This window comes from Schistocerca nitens, chromosome 3 (genome assembly GCF_023898315.1).
Source record: "Schistocerca nitens isolate TAMUIC-IGC-003100 chromosome 3, iqSchNite1.1, whole genome shotgun sequence".
Lineage (NCBI taxonomy): Eukaryota > Metazoa > Arthropoda > Insecta > Orthoptera > Acrididae > Schistocerca > Schistocerca nitens.
In genome coordinates, this window is record NC_064616.1 from 805,268,316 (window position 1) to 805,285,549 (window position 17,234).

Sequence of the window (17,234 nt, forward strand, 5' to 3'; positions counted from 1 at the left end):
ACACTGGGGCCTCAGACAAAAAAAGAGTCAGAAGTGAAGGGCTGTTTAAGTTTTATATACCGCCACCACTGACATCATTAGAGATGGAGGACAAACACAAAATAGAGGAAGATTTGAGAAGGAAATCAGCTGTAGCCCGGGATTCACCTGACATTATTTACGGCAGGGCCGACTGTGGCACGCCAACCTTCACATGTACAGCATGTGCCAGCCATGGGTGGGCCAAGCCCAGTCTTTCACTCAGCTTTGTTCAGACTTTCTCGAAAGCACCCAGAGCAGCATTACATTTCATTTAGCATCGTGGTGTGGCATTTTTCGGTTGGCACAAATCACTTGTTTGGAAGAATCATGCTGTCAGCACTGTTTAACCTCCACTGTTTGTTCGTCATTTTGAGGACGTTCGATGGTCCAGTACTTGTTTGCACAAACAAGGCAGTCTAGTGATTTATAGTCAGAATCCTTTAAAATGAATGGGAATGATGGGAGAAGGATCAGAATTTTCAATTCACATAAGGTTTCACATAAGAATTTAAAGATTTAGTTGACAATGAAAGAGCAGAAAATTACAAAGATCGACAAATGGGATTCACTGTTTTGTACACCAAAAAGCACTTTGTACTAAATCTTCAGGCCTGAAGCATGTGAAGAAATTTTTGGTACTACAAATAGTAAAATTTCGGAAGTCATATGCATTAGTCCATTGTCAGTTGCAACAGTTTTCAAGGGAATTGAAAGAAGAGTATGGAGACTTTATATTTCACTATAAAGTACATATGTAAAGCCAAGGGGCATGCCTGGAATGACTTTTCCATTTAAAACTTGCTACTGTTGAATTTATGAAGGAAAAAGACGTGCAGGAACAGAAATTAAAACTTCCAGAATTGAGTGAAGACTTCGTATTTTAAGTGGACTTGGCTCCACACTGCCCATAGTAAGACATTGCAAGGTAATGTCTTTCTGATTTGATGGGGGCACAATAAACAGAAAATAGCATTGTAGAAGGGACGCATTCCGACAAAGATAGCACAGTTCCCTCCGCTCACTGGCATTAAAAAAAGTTAGAAGTTTGAAGAATTCATTATGGCCTAGAAAGAATAACAAGGATAATATTATAATGATTTTGAGGACATTGTTAATCTTACATATGTTTCTGAGCCATTTTTGAGACTGTTTGCCATTGAAGTCACCCCCCCCCCCCCCCCCCCTCCTCTGCATGTGCAGATGTAACTGACTGATTGCACAGTAATTCCAGTTGTGACAAATCTACATTGCTTTCTACAGGCAGAGTTTCCATGTCCTCATAATTAGGTTACAAAAGTGCTACAATATTTCAATCAACATATTGTGTGAAAGACCTTTTTTGTGTTATGACGCCAAATGAGTCACAATTACGTGACAGCTAGAGTATAAAACTCTGTGAAATTGTCTGCACCTGTCTGTATGCTGGCAGTTTGTACCAGATAAAAATTATATTAGTTTTCAGCATGGCAAAAATACACTCCTGGAAATTGAAATAAGAACACCTTGAATTCAGTGTCCCAGGAAGGGGAAACTTTATTGACACATTCCTGGGGTCAGATACATCACATGATCACACTGACAGAACCACAGGCACATAGACACAGGCAACAGAGCATGCACAATGTCGGCACTAGTACAGTGTATATCCACGTTTCGCAGCAATGCAGGCTGCTATTCTCCCATGGAAACGATCGTAGAGATGCTGGATGTAGTCCTGTGGAACGGCTTGCCATGCCATTTCCACCTGGCGCCTCAGTTGGACCAGCGTTCGTGCTGGACGTGCAGACCGCGTGAGACGACGCTTCATCCAGTCCCAAACATGCTCAATGGGGGACAGATCCGGAGATCTTGCTGGCCAGGGTAGTTGACTTACACCTTCTAGAGCACGTTGGGTGGCACGGGATACATGCGGACGTGCATTGTCCTGTTGGAACAGCAAGTTCCCTTGCCGGTCTAGGAATGGTAGAACGATGGGTTCGATGACGGTTTGGATGTACCGTGCACTATTCAGTGTCCCCTCGACAATCACCAGTGGTGTACGGCCAGTGTAGGAGATCGCTCCCCACACCAGGATGCCGGGTGTTGGCCCTGTGTGCCTCGGTCGTATGCAGTCCTGATTGTGGCGCTCACCTACACGGCGCCAAACACGCATACGACCATCATTGGCACCAAGGCAGAAGCGACTCTCATCGCTGAAGACGACACGTCTCCATTCGTCCCTCCATTCACGCCTGTCGCGACACCACTGGAGGCGGGCTGCACAATGTTGGGGCGTGAGCGGAAGACGGCCTAACGGTGTGCGGGACCGTAGCCCAGCTTCATGGAGACGGTTGCGAATGGTCCTCGCCGATACCCCAGAAGCAACAGTGTCCCTAATTTGCTGGGAAGTGGCGGTGCGGTCCCCTACGGTCTTGGCGTGCATCCGTGCGTCGCTGCGGTCCGGTCCCAGGTCGACGGGCACGTGCACCTTCCGCCGACCACTGGCGACAACATCGATGTACTGTGGAGACCTCACGCCCCACGTGTTGAGCAATTCGGCGGTACGTCCACCCGGCCTCCCGCATGCCCACTATACGCCCTCGCTCAAAGTCCGTCAACTGCACATACGGTTCACGTCCACGCTGTCGCTGCATGCTACCAGTGTTAAAGACTGCGATGGAGCTCCGTATGCCACGGCAAACTGGCTGACACTGACGGTGGCGGTGCACAAATGCTGCGCAGCTAGCGCCATTCGACGGCCAACACCGCGGTTCCTGGTGTGTCTGCTGTGCCGTGCGTGTGATCATTGCTTGTACAGCCCTCTCGCAGTGTCCGGAGCAAGTATGGTGGGTCTGACACACCGGTGTCAATGTGTTCTTTTTTCCATTTCCAGGAGTGTAATTAAATAATACTGAAAATTTGTTTTGTTTATGACTTACGTTGTTGAGAAATGTGAAATATAAAACCATGTCTTAAACAGTGCAACAGCACTGATGTTTGATTGCAGTGTATTTGCAGTTTTTCCCTCTTCCCTCATCTCACATTCTGGCAGCGTGGTGCGGTGGTGGGGAAGAGTGAAGCTAGGCTGAGCACTTTGGCACTCGTGCCTGAGTACGGGCTACGAGCCAAATTCTTGGCTGCCCCTGATTTAGGGAAACCATGAAAAACATGACTCTGGATAGCTGGGTGGAGATTTCAATTCCACTCTTCTTGGAAATTAGTACAGTTACTTCATTACTGCACCACCTCAACTGATGTGGCCAAAAATGGATTATTCCATTCATTTGCTCTACACTACACAAGTTTTTGACATTGGACTTAATGTCAGTTGATGTAGTTTAATTGAGTCTTAAACATTATTCAGACTACCAAAACAGAGTTACATACCTGCTACCAAAGATTCCTTCTGCTTGCATTCCTATTCTCTCCAAATCAATGTTTTTTTGTCCAATGGGCATGTTAGTGTCAGGTGACCGTTCAGTTTCATCAAACTCCCTTTTAAAAATTGAGAGTAAACAACTGATGCGATAATCTAATCTCACATCCAGAATGAACTGAAAATAAGAAATTAACCATAATCACGTGTGTACAACAACAAGTTTACATTTACAAGCAAACTTTTCAAACAAAAAAGAATGAAACACCCTGCACAATGAACCTACATGCCACGTGACAAATTATAATTGGATGATCACTGTGCTACAAAATAGATTAACTACAGGCGTGCATCCTCAATCATGGAAATAGAAGCTCACTGTTCAAACCGTGAACGTGTGCCTCCCCACTACCCACCCCCGCTTCCCCTCTCCAGTGCACCCTCCCCTCCCTCCCCCCCCCCCCCCCCCCACACACACACAATGATGATGATGATAATTATAACAATAACAATTACTTTGCAAATGCCCTTTGCACTTCACTGCCAAGATATGACATACACCTGGTTCTTAACATGGTTTTAATTGATTCTTTTGGTATACACACTGCTCTGCAAAACTTCAGGATGAGACAAAGTAACATAATATATTAAGTACTTGGTGGAAATGAGTGAAAATGCAGGAGCATTTGCCAGAGGTCTCCCAGTCAGGCAAAGAAACTTGGACATGACATGGCTTGAGATCAGCATGACTATAGCACCGAATGGGGCTGGCCCCACAACACAAAGCAGTTGAAGGAACGGGAAAACACTGTGTGTCAATCAGCAAGCAGTTACTGTGCACTGTGGTGGTGTTTTTCATTACAACATGGCCCAGAGACAACATTTGGATGACTTCAAATTGAAAAGAATCATCGGGAAACTAGTAGAAGAGTGAAGCATGATGAGTGTAGCTTGGGAGTCTGGTATTGCTACCAGCATGTTTCACATGCAAGCAAGGAGAGAGGAGCATTCCAAACCACAGGCACTGCTTCCCAAAGGAGAGGTGGTGATTGACCATGGTCAACTACAGCATGAGATGACTGTTACATTGTACATCAGGAAAGACAGGACCCATGTCAAGCAGCAGGTACAATTTCAACAACATTTAATAGGACAGCAAGTTACACAATCTCACACTCCACAGCCATACAGCAACCGCACGAGGGTGGTCTCTTTGGCCACTGACCAGTACAGTGTAATTCATTGACACACACACATCGGCAGCACTGTTGCGATGATGAGCCAAGAGTATAGGGACTGAACTAATGAGAAGTGTGGTTGCATGCTCTTCTCGAATGAGAGCAGATACAGTCTGGGTAGTGATACTGGATGTACTCTCATACAGCAAGAGGTGGTAAAATGTAATGCACCCACGAACACTGTCAAACACAAATGTTTTGGTGGTCCAAGTATTACAGTGTGGGTAGGCATAAAATTACATGGTTGTACTGACCTCCAACACTCTCAACATGGTACACTGACTGGTCAATGTCACAGTGACACTGTATTCCTTCCCCACGTGTGTCTTTTCAGGGGTGCATTCAGGCCTGACTTCGCTTTTATGGATGACAACAGGCAACTGCATTGAACAGCATAGGTGGAGCAGCTCTTCGAATGAGAGGATATTCAGTGAATGGCCTGGCCTCTCTGTTCCCCCAATTTAAACTCTATCAAGCAAGTGTAGGGTACAATGGAGAGACACATTGCATCATGTCCCCATCCACCAATGACCGTCCACCTGCTGTCATCCACGCTGATGGAGGAATGGAATGCTCTACCACAACAACTCATCACCAACCTTGTGGATGGCATGAGAACACATTACAGAGCATGCACTGCTGTCCACAGTGATCGTACACCCTATTATGAACCATGTCCCGACTTTTGTGATGTCCATGAAACCACTATAAATTGTGGTGACTTCAGTTTAATTACTGTCTTAGAATAAAAGTGTCATTTCTGCTTTTCTCAAAGTGTATTTCTTCTAGTTAATTCAGTACTATACTGAAGCAGTTCTGTTTATTTATGGTCCAAGTTTTATCGAGCTGCATTACTTGGCAGTGACACATTATGCAAAATTTACCCTCATCCGTAAGTCTTGCACAGCAGTATAGAATGACAAAGTTCCAATATCTTTCACTACGGCTTGCAGTTTCCGTGATAAATATGGAAGGAAACAACTGGTTGAACAAGGTTATTGAGCAATGACATACTCTATATCAATTACCAAAGCAATAATTTGAAGTTGAAAACAATACCAATAAATTGGAAACTATAATATATCGGTCTCTGATTATCATATGCACGGTTAACAAAGTAGTTCGTCAAGTAATAAAGGTGCTGAATTAAATTTTTTTTTTTTTTTTTTTCCATTCTCAATTTTACTTTTCAACACATTCAGGCCAGAAAATGATTCCAAACCTAAAATGTAAAGTGTTGGGTTGCACAGTTGTAAGAAGTATGTGCATACATTTTTGTGGCTTTCAGCTTTATATTTAAAAGTGACAGAAGGTGATGACCATGCAAATGCCACCATCACACAGAAGAAATACTGTCTGGCAGAACCATTCATAACAGACATCATTCCTCATTTCTCCATTTTATTTTGTCCGTATAAATCAAAACAAAAGAAAACTGAATTCAGTGTACCTCTTGATGGTTCTCCGCTCATCATTTCTCTATTTGGAAAGACTGCAATGGTGGTTTCAGAGATAAAAATCGTCTGGTCTCAATCAGCTGCTAATAGAAGGAAACCGAAAATAGTATACTCTTCCCAATACAGGACAGTCTGTGATGAAATTCATAATGCTTTCTACTGTCACATAGCGAATTTTCATCCAGCTGTGGGAGATGCAAACCACATTAAAATGTACTACAACATACAGAGTAAAACTAAACTCTGGTCCATCATCTCAACTGAACGGCCTTGAGCTCTATGCACCTTTTAGTCAGTAATGGACTTTTTGTTAGGTTCTTCTGGAAGTATGTTTCTGGGGTTATGCACACTCTCTCCAGGGCATATTTATGCCATTTCCTGGCACCTCCCCAAACATGTGAAAATCACATGAGAGTGAGTCAGATGATTATCCACTGGAGTGACTATTATTATGTCTACCAATTAGGAAGCCTATTAGCCACAGTCTGAAGCCTGGACATGAAGCCCTAAGGATTGTGGCCAAGGCGTAGCAGGAGATTCAGGCTAATATTCACACAATCTGGGAGTTTAGGTCACTTAATGAGACATCTTTCCCAGCTTAAGGTACTTGCAGACAATGCAGCATAGTATGGCTTGCAAAGTTCCACAGCCACCTCTAATTCAGGTAATGTAATGAATCTGTTAGCCAAAAAATATTTTTCTACTTGGCTTATGTTGATTGACATTGTACCAGTGAGCTTCTGCCTAGAACTTGTTTTCATCTGCTAGAACTCGTTTTCTTCTCAGTACACATGCAGCCACCTTGCCAGCCTGCCACTCACAAGAAGAGGTCCCTGGTAGTGGAGTCGAGTTTTTGAATCCATCTACGCAGTGATATAGGTTAGGGTTCCAGGTATTTCACCCTCCAGCCATTCATCCTAGTGGGACCTTGTTTGTGAGTAATCAACAAAAAACAAATTCATAATTCTGAATGTATGTTCTAGAGCCTTAGTCAATGGATGTTTGTGTAGTGGTGCCACTGTGTAGTGGTTAGTATACGAGCACGGCACGCAGAAAATCATAGGTTTGAACCTAGTCAGATGCTTCAATTTGTTTTGTTTTTAATTAGTTATTGAAATGACTTTGATCATTATTTTTATTCAGTATTGGTTTAAACACAGCTTTTTTTAAATTTCTATCCATTTGTCATGTCATTTTAATCATCTAATTAAGTTTTACATAAACTTTTTTTTCTATAATTTTTTTTTTCATTTGGGAACTTTGTGCATGTAATTTTAATTATTTTTTTATATTAATTTTGATTTAATATCATCTGTTTGATCATCCATGAAATTGCATTCACTATTTCGATTCGTCATATTGTGCATTTATTTATTTTATTTATAATATTTATTATTATTATTATTATTTCTTTCCTTTCTCAGACATTATTATTATTATTATTATTATTATTATATTTATTTATAACATATTTATAATCCCTTCTTTTGTTTAAATCTTCATCTGCTGTCTTTTGTCCATAGCGCAAGAGGAATTTGTGTTTCAAATGTTTGTATGATGATTACCGACTGAAAAAATGCAGATCTTGAACGTAAAGAAAAGTACATATTTTCTTTCTTTTTACCAACAGATCAGCATAAATATTGTGATAAGCAGCTAAGAATAATTAAAATGAAATGCACAAAGATTCCAAATGAAAACAGAATGACTGGAATAAAAAATAAGAGCAAATGAAAAAGTTAATAAAATGATTAAAATGACATGCAAAGGACTAAATATTTTTAAAAAATCACATTGAAAACAATTAATTGAACACAAATAACAGTGAAAAGGTATTTAAAATAACTATTTAAAAATAAAAAAATATTTCAAACACCTGACAAGATTTGAACCCACAATCTTCAGCACAGTAGGCTAAAATGCTGACGACTACACACCACCACCACTACATGTGCAGGTGTCAATTTTAAGGCTCTAAAACATCATACAAAATTAAAAAGGATGAATGACCTCAGGATGTGTTACCGAAGACCATTACATATATCACCATATAGATGGTTTCAAAACTCGATAAGTCTGCAGTCCACAGATAAGTCTGCAGTCCATTAGTATCACATTGTGTACTTCAGGAATGAAAGGTTCAATGTTTGGAGTAATGTCAACATAAGCTTAATAGTTGTAATTCCTGCAAGTTGAAACTGATATTCAGAGTTTTGATTATTGACAAAATAGCTGTAGCACTTATATCTAGAAATGAAGCAGCAGCCATATGTCTGGATGTAGGGGGTGCACATATTTCACTGCAAATGGGCACCACACAAGTAACAATTGAAGGTGGCAGGGCAGTAACCACAGATCAACATGCTGACATCCCCTCCTCACACAATTTCTTTTCTTTTTTAAGGCTTCACAAATGACCAAAAGCGTGCATATGTGGGATCTTGTTCCACAAGGTTAATGTAAATGCTCACTAGGTGGTCAAAATACAAGCATTTTTTAATGGAGTTTCAAATCTAGACAATGACACATTCACCATATAGGTGGATGACACAATTCCTTCTCTTCCCAAAAGCTAAAGAATTCATTTTTGGGCATAATTTTGAGCCTCTGGAAATGGCTTTGCTTGCTTAGTATGCAGGAAGGAAGAACAGAATCCCAGTTTCATATACTGTCAGCAACAAGGTCATTAGTGTTTGGCTACTATCCCATTTGGAGAGGGATGATGACTGGTAAGGACCACTGCCTTACTGAAGGTACTAGTCTGGAATTAGATAAATGGCAGAAAATCTAAACAGAATGGCCAGAGAGGGATTTGACTGTCTCGCTACTCAGGAAACCTTAAGAGCCTTTTCAATGAGACCTGCACTTGGTCGCTTGTGTGATCGTATCATTGGATACAACTGCAACTTCAGTATTTTGAAAAGATCTAACGATAACTTTTCAGAAAAGCAGGTATTTGCATTACTTTCACAAAAATTTCATAAGAACCACCATAAATATTTAAAATATAACAATAAAAATAATCAATTACTGACAATAAAATGTAAATAGATAGATAACATATCTACTCACCAAGCAGCGGCAGGGGAACACACACATAAAGGGGTTTAACTTTTACAAGCTTTTGGAGCCAGTGGCTCATTCTTTTCGCAGAAGAGTTGAAGGGGAAGGAAGAGGGGTGAAGGAAATGGACTGGAGAGGTTTAGGGAAAGAGGTACAGTAAACCCTTTCCTATTTCTCTCTGTATGTCTATCTTTTTAGAAACGGTTGCAGGACTCGGCTATTTGACAGAGGATGTCAAATTAAACACGTTCTGGATGTCAATATTCAATCTTACTTTATCTTACTTTATTTGGCAACCAGTTTCGGTGTTTTACTATGCCATCCTGGATCACCGTAGCAAATATCTACTAATACCAGTATTGCTGGCCTCTGTTTTTGAACGCAACCAAGATAGATTCTTCCTACACATCAGTCAGGGGCCTGAAGATGCTGTAATAAAATGCTGAAACTGGTTGCCAAATAAAATAAGGTTGAAAATTGACAGCTGAAATGTATTTAATTTGCCATCCTCCTTTTCTGTTTCTGTTCTCCTGCAACTGCTTGGTGAGTGGATTTTTTATCTGCCCATTTACACAAATATTTAAAAGATACATAACTCAACACTGTGACTCTACCATCACATTATTATCAAGACTATTTTCTCCATGAACTTCTGGCAGATAGCACTATTGTATATTGTTCTTTGAAGATGGCTTCTGCTAGGGTATGTACATCGTAATTCTTTAATATTCAACTCCTAAACTCCCCCCTCCCCCTCCCACCTGCCAACACACACCCACACCAATTCCACCACTTTTGGAGTACTTTCATTAAAACATACAAGATCAAATAATTTCACTCCATTTGTTCCTACGATCAGCCCCATTGTCTGGGGGTACAGTATTAACACGAAGTCACGAAGAAAAATTATGAACATGCATCACAAGTGATTTGCAGCTAACAGACTACTGCTTATGGACAAAAACCTTAATGTTGTCTAGTTTACATTGAATAACAGTGGTGTAAATTATCCAAAGCAGAACATGAAAGAAGCCACTACTACTGTAATACAGGTTTTACATCTGCAACTACATTTACATCTACACGGATATTCTGCAAATCACACTTAAGTGCATGGCAGAGGGTTCATCAAACCACCTCCACAATAATTCTCTATTATTCCAGTCTCTAAAAGTGCGTGGAATGAACAAACACCTATATCTTTCCATGTGAGCTCTTATTTCCCTCATTTTATTATGATGATCATTTCTCCCTATATACAGGGTGCAGCACTTAAGTCCGGACAAATGCAACATTTTCTTAAAAGCAAATTTATTAAAACAAAATATGAATGAATATGAAAATCCTTTTACATGTAAGTAGTGTTATCTTTTAAGAGTAATATAACTTGATGTAACCCCTTTCAGCCACAATGACCACCTCCAATCTTGTCCTGAAGTCATCGCACACACTCTTTAAAACAACGTTGTCCATATTCACGAATGCGGCTTCAATAGCGGTGTGTAGAAATGTGACATTAGGGTGCCTCACTCTTTGGACTATGCTTCAAACATAGTAATTGAGGCGGTTCAATATCCAGGCTATTCGGGGGCCAGAACTCTTTTGACCAGAGCACATCAATGTTATCCGAGAGCCAGTTTTGGACTAAATGGCTCATATGAGGTCCTCCTCTGCCAACTGACACATTGTTCTCACTGACATACTTACGTTTATTTCCTCAGCAATTGCCCTAGATCCTCTGAAATCAGGGCCTGAGCCTTTTCTATGACTGCCGCAGTTCGTGACATGCATTTCCTTAAATGAGGTTACCTGGCCAGGTTAGCAGAACCTTCCCCAGACTTCTCCGAAGCATGATACTTGGTCACAATATCATAAAACAGTCGATATCGGGTACCTGAAGGAACTATTTTAGTAGGCAAACACCAGTGCAAAGACTTTCGATAACTACGGTTCTTGTCTGTGACTGTTTACTAGATGCCTATGGCTTTCAAGAATGCCAATCGTGACCTCCTGTGAAACTATGATATAGCAGGAAATTCAAATTCAAATTTGTCAGATTTAAGCACTGTACATTGTAGGTTGGCATCAACAAAATATTTTCGCATTCGGAGGAGAAAGTAAGCGATGGAAAGATTCCACCACAAAGAAAAATACCTTTGTTTTAATGATGTCCAGCCCAAATCCTGTATCATGTCAGTGACACTCTAGCCCCTATTTTGCGATAATACAAAACACACTGCTTTTCTTTGAACTTTCTCAGTGTGCTCCATTAATCCCATCTGGTAAGGACCCCAAACCATACAGCAGTGTTCCAAAATACGATGAACAAGGGTACTGTAGGCAGTCTCTTTAGTACATCTGTTACATTTTCATCTACATCTACGAGATTACTCTGCTATTCACAATAAAGTGCCTGGCAGAGGGTTCAATGAACGACCTTCAAGCTGTCTCTCTACTGTTCCGCTCTTGAACGCTGCACAGGAAAAACGAGCACTTAAATTTTTCTGTGTGAGCCCTGATTTCTCTTATTTTCTTGTGATGATCATTTCTCTCGTGCCAATAGACTGTTTTCACAATCGGAGGAGGAGAAAACTGGTGATTGAAATTTAATGAGAAGATCCCATTGCAACAAAAAACACCTTTGTTTTAATGATTGCCACTCCAGTTCATGTATTACGTCTGTGGCAATCTCTCACCTATACACAAAACGAGCTGCCCTTCTTTGAACTTTCTCGATGTCATCCATCAGTCCCACGTGATATGGATCCCACACCGCACAGCATTACTCCAGAATAGTGCAGAGAAGCGTGGTGTAAGCAATCTCTTTAGTAGACCTGCTGCACCTTTTAAGTGTTCTGCCAATGAATCGCAGTCTTTGGTTTGCTTTACCCACAACTTTATCCATGTGATCATTCCAATTTAGGTTATTTGTAATTGTAATCCGTAGGTATTTAGTTGAATTTCCAGCCTTCGGGTTTGTGTGACTTATCGTGTAATCAAAATTTAGCGGATTTCTTTTAGTACTCATGTGAATAACTTCACACTTTTCTTTATTCAAGGTCCATTGCTACTTTTTGCACCATACAGATATCTTATCTATATAATTTTAGAATTCGTTTTTGTTGTATAATGACTTAACTACACGATAAATGACAGCATCATCTGCAAACAATCTAAGAGGGCTACTCAGATTGTCTCCTATGTTGTTAATGTAGATCAGGAACAATAGAGGGCCTACAACAGTTCCTTGGGGAACGCTGGACATTACTTTTGTTTTACTCAATAACTTTCCATCTATTATTAGGAACTGTGACCTTTCTGACAGGAAATCACGAATCCAGTTGCGCAACTGAGGTGATATTCCACAGGCACACAGTTTGGTTAGAAGATGCTTGTGAGGAACGTTGTCGAAAGCCTTCTGGAAATCTAAAAATATGGAATCACTTTGACTTCCGGTCGATAGCACTAATTACTTCATTAGTATAAAGAGCTAGTTGTGTTTCACAAGAACAATATTTTCTGAATCCGTGTTTACTGTGTGTCAATAAATCATTTTCTTCAAGGTAATTCATAATGTTTGAACACTGTATATGTTCCAACACCCTACTGTGAGTCGATGTTAGCGATATAGGCCTGTAATTAAGTGGATTACTCCTATTACCCTTTTTGGGTATAGGCGTGACATGAGCAGTTTTTCAGTCTGTAGGTGCTGATCTTTCTGTGAACCAGCAGTTTTATATACTTGCTAAATATGGAGCTATTGTATCAGCATACTCTGAAAGGAACCTGAATGGTGTACAATCTGGACCGGAAGCCTTTCCTTTATTAAGTGATTTAAGCTGCTTTCCTACATCAAGGAGTTTTTGAATGTTCTGTCAATAAAATGCAGTGTTTGCTTTGCCTTTCCCACAACATTTTCTGTGTGTTCTTTCCAATTCAAGTTTTTGTAATTGTAATTCCTAGGTATTTAGTTGAATTTGCAGCCTTTAGGTTTGACTGATTTATCATGTAACTTAAGTTTAACATATTCCTTTCAGCACTCATGTGGATGACATCAGACTTTTCATTATTTAGGGTCAACTGCCAATTTCCGCACCATACACATACCTTTTGTAAATCATTTTGCAGTTTGTTTTGATCTTCTGATGACTTAATTAGACAATAAATGAAAGCATCTGCAAGCAACCTAAGATCACAGCTCAGATTGTCTACTAAATCGTTTATATGGATAAGGAACAGCAGAGGGCCTATAACACTACCTTGGGGAACGCCAGAAATCACTTCTGTTTTACTCAATGACTTTCCATCAATTACTACGAACTGTGACCTCTCTGATAGGAAATCGTGAATCCAGATGATACGATGTCCATACGCACATATATTCACTACAAGCTGCTTGTGTGGTACAGAGTCAAAAGCCTTCTGGAAATCTAGAAATACAGAATCAATTTGAAACCCCTTATCAATAGCACTCAACACTTCATGTGCGTGAAGAGCTAGTTGTGTTTCACAAGAACAACGTTTTCTTAATCCGTGTTGACTGTGTATCAATAGACCATTCTCTTCGAGGTAATTCATAATCTTTGAACACAATATTCATTCCAAAATCCTTGGTTGCTCTAAGAGATGAAAAGAAGTCACATTCTTGACTACCACAAGAAACATTGCATGCAAAATTAACATGATAACGGTCGAACCCGTACTGAATAAAATAATGCATCCACTACAAAACTGACATTGTCTAACACATTTTTAAACCAAATTTCTCTATATTCAATGCTAGACCATGTTACACTATAACTATCTTAAGTACACTAATGCATAACTATATTTTATGTTAACTTTTTACCAACAGTAACTTCTAATGTTGCTTATTTTCATTATATTCAATTAATTCTGTGTACGGTAAATTGTACATAAATCTACTTACTGCAGACATTGGCTAACACCATTCTAATAACAATGAATCGAACAAATCTGCACAAAGTATTTAATCTTCCTGGGAGATTAAAACCGTGAGAGGCAAAGGTCCCAGATTTGAGTTCTAGTCTGGCACACAGATTTAACCAAATGGAAGAGGAAGAAAAATAGTATGAGAACATGGACTGAAGGAAAAGAATGAAAGAGGGAGCCGCCTGGTACAATTTTGAGCTAGTATAAACCAGCAATTGTTAACAATTGGTTTAAGAATTGTGGAAGAAAATTCTTTATGTGGAAGAGATCTGGAAATTCCAGGAGTTTTCAGATAGATTAGATAATGGCAAGACAGAGATTCTGAAAACAGATTTTAAGATGCAAAACATATCTAGCGACAGATGTGGTCTTTGATCATGATTTACTAGTTATGAACTGCAGACTACAACTGAAGAACTTGCAGAAAGGTAAGAAATCAAGTATTTGGGACCTGGAAAAATTTAAAGAAGCAAAGTTTGCTGAAATTTTCAAGGGGAGCTTTAAGCAACAACTGACTAGAAGACGGGAAAGGCATACAAAAGAAGACAGATGGGTAGTTATGAGAGATAAAATAGTGAAGACAGCAGGAGACCAAATTTGCAGAAAGACAAGGCCTAGTAGAAATCCTTGGATAACAAATGGGCTATTGGAGTTAAATCATGAAACGAGAAGATATTAAAATACAGCAAATGAAGGAATACAGATGTCTAAAAAAATAAGACTGACAGAAAGTGCAAAATGGAAAAGCGACAATGGCTAGAGGAGAAATTCAGTGCTGTAGAAGCATGCATGACAGCAGGAAAGATAAATGCCACCTGTAGGAAAGTTAGGAAAGAGGCCTTTGGAGTAAATAGAAGTGCCTGTATGAGTATTAAGACCTCAGATGGCAAATAAGTAATCAGCAAAAAAGGAAAGGCTGAAAGGTTGAAGGAATATATACAGAGACTACATGAGGAAAACAAACTTCAAGACAATATTACAGAAAGGGAAGAGTAAGCAAATGAGGATGAGATAAGGAAGATATGATACTGCAAGATGAATCTGACAGAACACAGAAACACGTAAGTTGAAACAAGGTCCCTGGCATAGATGACATTCTTTTACAATTACTGAGACCCTTGGGAGAACATGTTATGACAAAATCAATCCAACTGATGTGTAAGATAAATGAGACTGGCAAAATATCTCCAGACATCAAGGCAAATTTCATTATAACAATTCCAAATAATGCAGACACTGACAGGTGTGAATATTACATAGCCACCAATTTACTAAGTCATTGTTGGGAAATACTGACACAAATTAATTATTCACAAAAGAATGGAAATACTAGAAGAAGCTGACCTTGGGGAAGGTCAGTTTGTGTTACACAGAAATGTAGGAATGCATGAGGTAGAACTCATAGTATGACTTATCTCAGAAAATAGACTGAAGAAAAGCAAATCTATGTTTATAGCATTTGTAGATTTGGAGGAAGCTTTTGACAGTGTTGACTGGAATACACTCTTTGAAATTCTGAAGGGAACAGGTATAAAATACAGGGAGCGAGCTTTTACAGAAATCATATTGCAGGTATAAGAATTGAAGAACATGAAACAGACAGCACTATCTGAGAATGCAGTGAGACTGGGCTGTTGCCTACCCCCCAATGTTATTCAATCTGCACACTGAGCAAGCAGCAAAGAAATGACGGTGGAAGAAAGTTACTCTGAGAATGTAGAATTTAAATGCAATGAAGGGCTGCGAGGAGTCAGGAGAAGTACTGATGTAAATACTGAACTAAATATACAAGTAGAATCCAGAATTTGTAAATGTATCCGAGATTAGATCCGGTGACAAAAGGAGGGTATCTATAAAAACCATTAATTCCACAAGCTAGCACGTTTGCATTCTCTTTTGTGTATGTATGTCAATGACTCAGCTTCTGCTATTAAGTGAGTGGTCTCCCATACTCCTAAAGTATTTACTTTCTGCCAGAACTTTCCTTACTATATAAAAGTATTTAACCCAATTATAAGAAATATTTTAAGTTGGATGAGGCAATGCTTGTTCAATGAGTAGAGTCATAGCTTGGGATGGACTGTTATAATAAGGTGATGGGAGCACACAAGCAGGAAAGTAAAGTTTTTGTTAATTTATCATGGACTATTTGAAGTACTGCATAAAAAGCATATTGTGTGTACAAGTTTGCATACTGCAAGTGGAGTCTGAGCACAGGAACACGATAATCTAAAATTCATATTTAAAAAGGAGTAATATTCTTTTGAACCCTCTGTCCTGTAATCAGTACATACTCAGCAAATATAGGCACTTGAGCTAATGGCATGTTTTCATTTTCTCTTTTTTGTTCTACTGCTTTAATCTCTTCCACTATTCTGCATGTTTAATTGGGTAATGGAAAGATTATGTGCAACATACAGTGAAGTACAGTGGGAGTGGATTACTTTATAATAACAAGTATGCTAAGGTTTTCTTCCACTACTGTGATAGGAAGATACTACTTTGAATTGTTCTGGTGATAATTTCACTGAATGGCAATATTGTGCATCTGTATCCAAAACAAAACCGTCTCCGTTTTTAATCCTTGTCAAGTCAAATAGGGTTTTATTTGAATTCATGTGGCTTTAAACATGGCCCGTTTGGAAAACCCAGTTTGTTAATGTGATGCTTCTGGGTTTTAGCTGAGCCGATCAGCCTGGATGTGGTTTTTAGGCAGTTTCCCACATCCATCTAGGTAAATACCCAGCTTCCATCCTCAGATATGCAAAAGGAAAAAATTACAAAACGATCTCACACTTGAATATGAGATTTACTCTCCATGCAGACCAATGGGGTAGACAAATTCTGTACCAGGGCGAGTGACAGCATTATCAGGAAGGGCATCCAGCCGACTGTCACTAACATTGTCAACCACAAAGAAAAACAGAAAGAGGCAAAGAAGAAGAAGAAGAAGAAGAAGAAGAAGACGACGACGAAGAAGAAGAAGAAGCAGAAGTGGGTTTAAATAAGAGGATTTGGTCATGCAGCCTTAAAAGATACCAAGGACAACTTTTCCTTGTTATTTTTCTTGACAATACTAGTTTGAGTGTTTTACATCCAATATTTCCCTTCTTCAGTCTTGTGCAATGCTGGATCTTCATGTTGTCA

The 17,234-nt window shown here is 39.6% G+C and overlaps 1 protein-coding gene across 1 annotated transcript in view; it reads right to left on the reverse strand.

Annotated features, from left to right (window-relative positions):
* The window catches only part of LOC126248830 (inositol 1,4,5-trisphosphate receptor), a 367,806-nt gene that overhangs the window by 188,465 nt on the left and 162,107 nt on the right, over positions 1-17,234 (reverse strand). Inside the window, exon 19 of the mRNA XM_049950243.1 lies at positions 3,388-3,554. Coding sequence (XP_049806200.1) covers positions 3,388-3,554 — 167 coding nt within the window. The remainder of the gene's footprint in view (positions 1-3,387; positions 3,555-17,234) is intronic.